Source organism: Bactrocera latifrons, unplaced genomic scaffold (genome assembly GCF_001853355.1).
Source record: "Bactrocera latifrons isolate USDA-ARS-PBARC rearing strain unplaced genomic scaffold, ASM185335v1 scaffold_105, whole genome shotgun sequence".
In the NCBI taxonomy this organism is placed as follows: Eukaryota; Metazoa; Arthropoda; class Insecta; order Diptera; family Tephritidae; genus Bactrocera; species Bactrocera latifrons.
The window spans coordinates 43,234-54,000 of record NW_017534464.1 but is presented as its reverse complement, the minus strand read 5'-3'; the positions used below and the strand labels follow the sequence as shown (position 1 = coordinate 54,000).

The following is a 10,767-nucleotide window of genomic DNA, read 5'->3' as shown; positions in this document are numbered from 1 at the left end:
TAACGAGTAACCGTTACAACAGCAATAACACAGGTTTATGAATGCCGAATCTCTCGCAACATTTTGCCTGACAAATAATAGGTGACTCGTCGCCTACTGCATTTGAAGAACTGAAAATGATTGGATTTATAAGGATGTTACTTTCCGTACTATCGGTTGGAGATCTTCTGCTCGATTACGGAGTAGACCTTATATATAAATAATTACCGCATTTTCTTATACATGGGAGATCCAAAAGCAGTCTTCTAGAGCAGTTGGAAAAAAATTTACRACCTTTACCTCTCTGGTTTCAGCGTTCTAATTTTTATTGTTGTCGTAACGGTAAAAAAAAAACTATCACCAAATATTTTTGAGAAATGTTKCCGAGTTGCTAATCAGCCGTATACAAATCTTGGACCGTTCTAATTATGGAGACTCGACTGAYATAAGAATCGCCGATTGTGATCGATGAGCTCTGCTTGGGTAGCTATAGCCTATTATTTCCATAGTATATATCGATCTCTAAATATTATTAATCAAATATTTATCAAAAAGGAAAATTATTGCGTTTTTTTTTTTTCATCCGACAACTATTTTTTAACTTTATATGAAAATTAATTTTTAGCTCTGGCGAAATCAAAAACTCAACTGGTATTATGCGGCTTGCTTCACTGCWTTCTGGATAATACTCTATGCGGCAATAGTAGTCCAACAGGTATACCGCTTACCCACACCACTCACACATAAGGATGCAGCAAAACACACAGGCGAATTTATTGCTGAACGAGCTGAGGACTTCCTCTTTAAACTAACTAGTCTCGGACCTAGAGTAGTCGGCAGTGAGGCAAATGAAGTGCAAGCGGTGAAATTACTTATGGATGAAATTCGTGAAATCGAAAAACAAAAGAGTGATTACTTTGATTTTGAGGTAGATAAGCAAGTGGTCTCAGGYCAATACTCAGCCACACGTTTGTACCAGAGCGTACAAAATGTGATGGTCAAACTGAGTGCCAAAACCAGCAGGAGTCCAAACTATTTACTGATAAATGCACATTTTGATACCAAACCAACAAGYCCCGGTGCAAGTGATGATGGCGCAATGGTATCCGTTATGATGGAGTTACTACGTATACTGGCAACATCCAATGGACCACTTGAACATCCAATAGTGTTTTTATTCAATGGCGCTGAGGAGGAGTCACTCTATGCATCGCTCGGTTTTGTTCGACAACACAAATGGGCAAAAAACTGCAAGTCTGAGCCATAAAAGGAAGTATATAGTACATATCTTAATTGATACAAATTTTTTCAAAGGGTTGTGATCAACTTGGACGCCGCTGGTTCGGGTGGTCGTGAACTACTATTTCGTACAGCTGCTAATAGCCCTTGGCTTATCAACTACTATAGCCGTGTGCCACATCCGTTCACCAATGTCCTAGCTGAGGAACTCTTTCARTACAATTTAATTCCATCTGAAACAGATTTCCGAGTTTTTAGAAACTATGGTGGTATGCAGGGTTGGTGTGCATCCATGATTGTCATGATTTATAAATATTTACATTCCACATAAGTATATTTTTGTAATTTTTACAGGTCTTGATTTGGCTTATGCTTATAACGGTTACGTTTACCATACGGAATTCGATAGCTTTAGTGTTTTTCCGAAAGCCTCACTGCAAAACACTGGCGATAATGTGTTAAGTTTAGTGAAATCTATCGGCAATGCTCCTGAAATGAGATATAATATGGTAAGTAAGCATGTTCTGATTCAAAAGCTGGAGTTTCGAAATTCTGGTCTAATTTTCTTCTTCTCTACTGGCGTTGACACCGCCTACGCGGGTASAGTCGAGTTAACAACAGCGCGCAAGTYGTTTCTTCCTTTCGCAATGTGGCGGCAATTGCAGATTCCAAGAGAAACCTGGTSCTTCTCYACCTGGTCTTTCCAACGGAGTGGAGGTCTTTCCCTGCCTCTGMTTCCCTCGGCGGATACTGTAKCGAAACTTTCGGAGCTGGAGTGTTTTCGTTCATTCGGATAACATGATCTTGCCAGCGTAGTCTGTCTTTTAATTCGCTGAACTATATCAACGTCGTCGTAAAGCTCATCGTTCCATTGAATGCGATATTCGCCGTATCCAACGGGCAAAGGAACGTAAGACYTTCGCAGAACCTTTCTCTCGAAATCTCGTAACGTCGACTCATCAGATGTTGTCATCGTTCATGCCTCTGCACCATAAGCAAGACGGGAATAATGAGTGACTTATTGAGTTTGGTCTTTGTTCGTCGAGAGAGGACTTTACTTCTCAATTGGCTACTCAGTCCGAAGTGACACCTGTTGGCAGGAGTTATGTATTTTGCGTTGGATTTCGAGGCTGACGTTCCAAGATAGACAAAGTTATCTACGATTTCGAAGTAATGACTGTCAACAGTGACGTGGGTGCCTAGTCGCGAGTGCGACGACGGTTTGCTTGATGAGATGAGATATTTCGTCTTTCTCTCGTTCACTACACGCTTTAAAATGCCATTTACGAGTTTTAAACTTACGCTTATGCATTTTAAAGTCAGAAGCTTTAAATTTTCTAATTCATCTCCGCTGAAGAGTTTGAGTAGTCAAATTGCAATCACGAGTTTTAAAATCCTGTTTTCGAGTTTTAAATTTTTAATTAAGAATTTTAAACTTCCCCTCTCGACCAAAAATCGAAACAAATATTTTCGAAACTCCTTCGTGAGTATGTAAATAGTACAGAGCATTATTAATATTTTTACTATATTTTTATTCCTCAGACTAGTAACTACCAACCTGAATATTTAATTTTCTACGATTTCCTCGGCTGGTTTGTGCTTTCTTATACGCTGAACACCAGCATTATCATCAATCTGGTTGTATGTGCGGCCGCTTTGCTTGCGATCACAATTTCACTTTACTTTATTGCAACGAAATCAAATCAAAGCAGCCTCCCATTCACCAAGTATTGCCTACACACACTAATCATACAAATACTCTCACTCGCATTGGCTGCTGGCATACCGTTACTTATCGCCTACTTCATGGATATTATAGGGTGTTCCATGTCGTGGTTCTCTGCAAATTGGTTAATATGCGGCCTTTACTTTTGTCCAGCATTTTTCGCTTTGGGCATTTGCCCCGCAATATTCCTGGAAAGTACAAAGAAAGTAAGTTAACACCGTTATTGTGTTTACCAGCGCTTTTATTGATTTTTGTGGAATGTTTATCTTTTCCAGCACGTGCTAAATTTGAATTTTCGCATACAGTTATTCATGCACTCACATTGTCTGCTGCTAATTATTTTAACGATCACTTTAACCTTTTTGAATATTCGTTCGGCTTATATGTGCATGTTGCCGGTGCTGTTTTATGCAGCAGCTTTGATTATTAATTTAATAACACAACTGCATTATAACGGTAAGTACAGTTAGTTGTAGTGTTGGTACACTGACTTGATATTCTCGTGTCACGCAGGTCATTGGTTTGCCATTCCCATTATAATGAGTCAAATAATGCCGTTCATGTATTTTACATATGTTGCGGAGTATTTATTTTTCATATTAATACCGGTAAGTGGGCGCAATGGCAGTTCGACCAATCCGGATTTAGTAATTTCCTTGGTTGCCATTTTAATTACGATTTTATGCAGTGGATTTTTGGTAAGGCAAATATGAATTATCTATACACATTTCCTAAACAAATTTTTATTTTTATGCCTTTGCCAGATACCACTGTATTTTTTGTTTCGCAAGGCACGTTCAATCATAACTTGCTTTTTGGCTGTCACTGTAGTTTTCATAATATTAGCTGCCACCCCGATAGGCGCACCCTATACTCCACAATTAGCACCACAGCGTTATTCAATTCAGGTAAGTTTCGACAATAGTTCTTAGTCGAATAAACAAACTAACGGTTTATTTGTAAACCAGCACACAAATCAAATAAATCATAACCTCGATGGCAGTACACGCATCAATGAGTCGGCGATTTATGTCTATCAACAAGATCGACATATTGAGACAGCGGAAGGTAAGATGTTCCGGAAGCGGTAAGAATAAGTTAAAAACAAATATTCGAGGTCCTTGTTATTATCAAAATCATTGGTTGTACTAACAAAAAAGCGGTTAAAAGGCTGGAAGATTGTACTTAACCGAAAATGTTAACTTTAGTAGTCTCTAACTTTTTATATCATAAAATCATAGCGTATTTCAAAATGAATTATTTACCAATAGAGACAAGGGAAAGCGTTAAATAGCGCTAAAAATAACGTTTTAGCGAAGCTGTAATACACTTCACAAAACAAAGTCTCCATACAASAACTCGGTCAGTTTGTATGACAGCTATATGTTATAAAGAGTAATGTATTTTGAGGTTCCCTACTCTTTTAAAGAAAAAGCACAAAAACTTCAAATTTAATGGGCAATATTTATTGTCATTCGGAAGAACATTCTTTGACATTTATATTCTAAAGATTATCTCCTTTAAATGTTGGCCTCGCCTGCGTCCCAGTTGGTCCATCCGTTGAGTCCAATGTCTCGTTCAAACATTTCGATTGTTAACTGGCGAATGGCAGGCGTGATGTTCTCCTCCAAGGTCTAAATCGAAGCATCTGCATAGACTTTAGACTTTACATATCCCCACAGGAAGAAGTATAACAGAGTGATTTCACAGAATCATGGTCGCCAATCGAACGGCCCAAAATGTAAAATAATCTGGTCACCGAAGTCGTCTCTCATTAAGTCCATTAACTKATACGATGTGTGGGAAGTGGCTACGTCTTGTTTAAAGCAAATGTCGCAGAGACCACAAGCTTCAATTTCAGTCAAAATTGGTTATCTTGATGCGATAATGGTCGCCACTGATGGTTACTTTCTTACCGGCATCATTTTTGAAGTAATTTGAACTGATAATTCCACAGCACCCAAAACCCACACCAAACCGTTGTTTTTTCTGGATGCAAAATTCAGTTTTTGGATCTCTTTAGATTGCTCTTCGCATCAAATGTGGTAATATTGTTTATTTACTTTCCCATTGAGCCAAAAATGAACCTTATCGTTGAACAAAATTTTTCTCAAATACGTCGGATTTTCTTTAAACTTTTCAAGAGCCCATTAAACAAAACGAAGTCGCTTGGGAAGATTGAGCGGTTTCGGTTCTTGCACACGCTTCTTGTACGCTTTTAATTTAARATCTCGACGTAAAATGTGCCAAGTCGTTCCATACGTCAGTCCGAGTTGCGTAGATAAAATTTTTAAGTTTTCTAAATAAACATACCAAGTGTACCTGTAAGGTTTCGAGCGCATTGACTGAACTGCTCAATAACCTAACTGATAGGAAAATAATATTGCGGCTTTAGACAACAATTAACTTTGTCGAATATCCCAAAGACATTGTGACTACATAAAATGACCTTGAACAATCCTAAATAGCTGTTATAATTTGACAGAGCATTTTCGAGCCGCTTAATAATGTATTTCAGAAGAAATATTTTGACACTGCAACCAAATATCTAAATTGTTTAAGGGCAAAGCGGATGGATCAACTGGTGAATGAGAGCGAGACGAGAATTTCCCTGTGATCATAAAAACATAGCGTCTGACCTAGACCGAATGGAACCATAAGCTCATAAGTGGAGGAAAATTAGGCGCCACTTCGTTCGAAAGAACAACTGAAAATTTGGCTCTTATTGAGATCGCACTTTATATTAAACTTAGAATAAAATACGTACAAGGTCGAAAGGTTCCGTCTTCTCTGAACTTATCATTCGAAATATATTTATAGGGACGAGTCGAGCAAGAACGCGTTTCATGCTCAAAATATGCATCAAAATCATTCGAACGGACTCGGGAGAAATACCATCTCTCTAACRTCTTGCCTGATGAGCACCACATCATTCACTTTTTTAAGTTTTTATCATTGGAAGAGGTCGATTCAACGATCTCTTGACCCTCTTTCAAGCCTTTGTACTACTCGTAGGCTTGTGTTTTTGATAAAACTGAATTACCGTAAGCCTTTTCCAACATTCGTAACGATTCCGCACACGAAATTTGGTCAGGAATACAAAATTTGAGACAAATTCTTTGTTCGATATTTTTATCCATTGTAAAAATCGCAGTGCACTACTGACAATATGTAATGATTTCTAGACAACTTTAGCAGTTATTACTGGACGCAAAGTTCTTAAAAGCAACTATTTTTTTATAGGGACAACATATATTTAGACATTTMAACTACAATTTCAGATGTGATAAATCGCTTTGGTGCAATATATGAAGCCAGCATTGTGTGCAACGATCCATCGACTTGTCTACAAAACAGGCCCAGGTTAGCTAAAAATACTTTGCAAAATTAATTAATATGAATTTTAATCGAAATWATTTTGTTATTTAGCGTTTTCTATTCGCCGAACAGTTTGTGGCTACCCGTCAAAGAGTCGCCGATTATACCAAGCAAAAAACCCGTACTAAAGCTTAYTTCCACAACTGTCTTGAATTCAACCAATACGCGACGTTACAATTATACTTTAACCGGTCCAGACCACATGGCGATTTTTATTGAACCGAAAACTCCGGCCAAAATCGTAAATTGGTCCTTTGATGAAGCAATGCTGACCACAGGAAGAAAGAATTTTGCTATCACATTTWCATATGGCGTAGATAACAAGGCGTTCGAATTCTTTATAGATTTAGAGGTTTGTTATTTGATACAGTCATCATGCGTGCTAATTTTATCCGCTTCTAMTTTTAGCACACCACCAATAATGGAACCTTGGGTAATTTAGAAATTGGTATTGCTGGTAACTGGATAAACCAAAAATTTCAACGCGCTCAAATTTATGAARAATTCTTAAAAAGTTTTCCGGATTATGTAGCAAGCGTCAGCTGGATTTCCAGCTATGAAAGTTGGCTATTTTAAAGTCTATTTTTAAAGCTTTGGATAACTTAGKATATACTACCCTACAGGTCCTTAATAAAGTGGAAGTAAGGTAAAGTTGAGGTAAAGTAATTATCATAAATATGGCCAATTCAGAGACTTGATAGCTTAGTATGATACTTCGTACAGTCCTTWACTGGTTAACAATTTAAAACAAAAAATATWTAAAATAAAGTCGAACATAAGAAGAAGTTGTCTTAAGTATTTTCTTATCGAKCCAATCTATATAAATAAAAATTARTCGCCGATATGTATGTACGCTCATAACTTTCATACAACTGAACCAAAGTTTCACGCAAAGTGATCAATTGCAGATTGAAATTTGTTACGAAGAGGTTTCCTTAACGTGCGGAATTATGGATGGCGGTCAATCAACAATCGATCGTCGCGATGTCATAGCACAACTTTTCAAACAACAGTTACGATGCTTGAAGGTGCTGTTGGATGCTAGATGTACTCTGTTGAGTGACAAAAGAGAGCTTTGCCGCACGTACACATTCTTCTTTGGATGGTGGTTACACCAGATCAAATTGATGAAATAATTTCTGCGTAAATTCYTGATGCAGAGAAAGATCCAGTATTATTCAAAGTGGTGAAAACCAGTATGATTCATGGACCTTTCGAACATTACAATCCCTTTTCGGTTTGTATGGCTGACAACAAATGCACGAAACACTATCCACGTGCTTTTCTTTCGGAAACACAAACTAGAAATGATGGAATCCTTTGCAATTCATGAACGTTCTCCGACCGTTGTGTGTCTCGCAGTTAATTTGGAGAATGGCCAAAGCGTATATTTCAACTCAGAGCATACAGTACAGCCAATAAAAACACCGCCAGCAACAAAATTAACATTAACGAGTTTTTTCTTAACTTTCGCCAGTGACCTATTTGCGAGAACATTGCTCTATTCGTAAAAATCTTGACATGGGAGTGCATCGCAGAAAGGAAGGCAAACCAGTAGATTGACATACAGGTGTGTTCTCAACTAATTCCTTAAGACGAATTTATACAATCCACACGTAAAATGACAATGGTTTCTACCTTCGATCAATGTTCGCGGTTCAACTTCGTTCACAGTCATTGCGAACTGTGAATGGGACGGTGTGTGCAAGTTTTGGAGAAGTAAGCCAGCGAATAAAAATAATATTGCCAAAAACATTTTACATCGTCTCGCTAAAAATTGGAAATGGGTGAATTCCGRTTGATATTATCCGTGATACCCTTCCGGTGGTTTTATATCAATTCCATTCACCGCTTATCAATTCACGAAAGTTGAACTCATCACGACTGTTTATCCGCACATTGGCCAAATTATCGTARCTACCRATGTTGTTGATTTAAACTGGAAGATTCARAGTCAAATTCCRGGAGACTTGCGCTCATACAAATCGATCTTGACAATAAAGACGACGCCCTGTATTATCCAGTGGAATTTCGAAATTATTTGTAGAGGCTTGGTATGCCACCGCATCATTTGCGTTTMAAAGTTGGTTCTGTAATTATTATGTTTCGCAATCTTCATGCACCGAAACTRTRTAATGGAATCCGACTGATTTTTGAGGCACCTATCGAATACAAGTGGACAGAATGCTTGATGCTGCGAATTCCTTTGARTTCCAATGATTTGCCATTTCAGTTCAAACGTATTCCGCTTCCAGTGAAAATTGCATTTGAGGTGACGATCAACAGCGCACAACTTGGTTTGCCAAGTTTGGAAGTGCTTTGTTTTTCACAAGTGGCGTGCTCACGAGTTTGAAACCCATMTTTTCTGTACACCGAAACAGAAACCAAAAAATGTGGTTTATCAAGCAACGTTACATTGAAAACAATTAATTGATAAATTCAACTTTCTTTTCATTTTAAAACACATAATTTCACGCAGGACAACGGCTGCGGGGTCAGCTAGTATACTATAAAATACTATTTTTCATAAGTAATTCGGTTATGTACTRTTAACAATTGGACCCCTGTGGAGGAAATATTCACCTAAAAGCTGCCAAGTTTGGCCAATAGGAGTAGAATTGTATTCCATCAGAACAACTTTAGGCCACACACAGTTAAAGTGCCTCACCAAAAACTCCGAGAGCTTGGGTGGAAAGTTCACCACCTTCCGACTTGTAGTTCGAACCTGTCATTAAGTTATTATTAATTGTCCTGACTACGGCGAATGATTTTGCGCTTCTCAAGGAAAGCTAGTAAAATCAAAGCCCTTCTAATTTTTACTCCATCAATATCCGCCCGCTTGATCGTTGGTATGAGTGCCTAGTTGTTTCAACCTCAGACTAGCGTAAGCCATAGGCGAGTAGAACTTGATATATTTTTCTTTTTCAGACATATTTTAACTTAAGCAAAACATTAATTTTAAACGTTGCCTACATTTGGATGTAATTAAAAATTAGCCATAAATCACTCCACTATATATACATATATTGATGAAATATAGATTGAATGAAATAACAGGTGTTTTTTTTTTAAGCTTGCCTTTTTTACTTGATTTGTGCTCAGTTTAGTTGCCATTTTATAATGAATGATTTTTTCCGGAATAACATTTAGAAATCGTGCCAATTTATCAAAAGTAATGGTTTGGTTCGCGAAACGTATTGCACGCTAAGTCCAGAGGCAGAGGCGGTAATTCAAGCAATCGTAGATCGGTTTCATACCACGTTTAATTTACTGGATAATACACAGCCTCAGAGACGCTGTACAGAGCGAATAATGTGATTTAATACCGCTGGGCTATTTTTTGTTGATTTCAAAGCCGTCACAATCGGGAAAGACCTCACGGAGCCGTTCGATACCAGACTGTTAGACATACGTCTTCTTCAATATAATGCTGGAAACGTGCCGCTAATCTGAACCGCAGTGGCCAATAAGTCTACGCCTGAAGATCAAGCGCAAAATAACTCTTGGCAATAAGTGCTACTTTAGGATCAGTAAGCAATTGAGAAATAGACTCCGCACTCGACAAACAGAGCGTTATACGTTACGTTTTATAAATCTTTCATTATTCCAAATTTGTTATACTGTGGTGAAACATGGGCGATGATGAACCGTTATGAGAAAGCTTTTAGAATATTCGAGAAAACCGTTCCTCGCAAGATCTTTCGAACACTAGAATGATGAATATCAAAGAAGATGAAACCAAAAAGCATATAGAACCACGAAACAATAGAAGAAGCATTTGCATAGTGACCTGTCAGTTGGATTGTAAAACTGKATTAACTTAGCAAGGGATAGATACAAGTGRTGAAATTTTGTATCTCTYCRAAGGAATGGAGGTYTTCTCTAACGGTTTCACCATTAACAATGCGYAAAGGACCATAAATCTACAGCAGAATATTTCTCTCGAAAACTTGTTACACCGAGTTATCAGATGTTGTCATCGTCCATGCATCTGCACCATATAGCAGGACGAAGATGATGAGCAACTTTTAGAGTTTTGTTTTGGTTCGTCAAGAGAGGASTTAACTTCTCAATTGCCTACTCAGACCAAACTAGCACCTGTTGGCTAGAGTTATTCTACCTCGCGTTTTAGTTTTGACATTGTTGTTGGTGTTATGATTGTCAACAGTGTTCTGGGAGCCRAGTCGGGAGTGCGACGATTGTTTGTTTGATGACAGGAGATATTTCGTCTTGCTCTCGTTCACTACCAGACCCGTTTGCTTCGCTTCCTTATCCAGTCTGAAGAAAGCAGAACTAACGACGCGGAAGTCGAGGCCAATGGTATCAATATCATCGGTCTACGCCAGCAGCAGTACACTCTTATAGAATATTGTACCTACTCGATTAAGTTTTGCAGCTCGAATTACTTTTCCCAGCAGTGGATTGAAGAAGTCGCAYGATAGGGA

At 38.1% G+C, this 10,767-nt stretch overlaps 1 protein-coding gene across 1 annotated transcript in view; it reads left to right on the top strand.

Annotated features, from left to right (window-relative positions):
* Positions 1-7,117, top strand: part of LOC108969632 (endoplasmic reticulum metallopeptidase 1-like) — an 8,779-nt gene extending 1,662 nt beyond the window's left edge. The window contains exons 2-12 of the mRNA XM_018934476.1: positions 605-1,233; positions 1,294-1,496; positions 1,573-1,727; positions 2,761-3,150; positions 3,220-3,400; positions 3,458-3,642; positions 3,709-3,852; positions 3,913-4,012; positions 6,226-6,307; positions 6,374-6,674; positions 6,731-7,117. Of these exons, the coding sequence (XP_018790021.1) occupies positions 605-1,233; positions 1,294-1,496; positions 1,573-1,727; positions 2,761-3,150; positions 3,220-3,400; positions 3,458-3,642; positions 3,709-3,852; positions 3,913-4,012; positions 6,226-6,307; positions 6,374-6,674; positions 6,731-6,898 (2,538 nt within the window). The 3' untranslated portion in view covers positions 6,899-7,117. The remainder of the gene's footprint in view (positions 1-604; positions 1,234-1,293; positions 1,497-1,572; positions 1,728-2,760; positions 3,151-3,219; positions 3,401-3,457; positions 3,643-3,708; positions 3,853-3,912; positions 4,013-6,225; positions 6,308-6,373; positions 6,675-6,730) is intronic.
* The last annotated feature ends 3,650 nt before the right edge of the window (positions 7,118-10,767 follow it).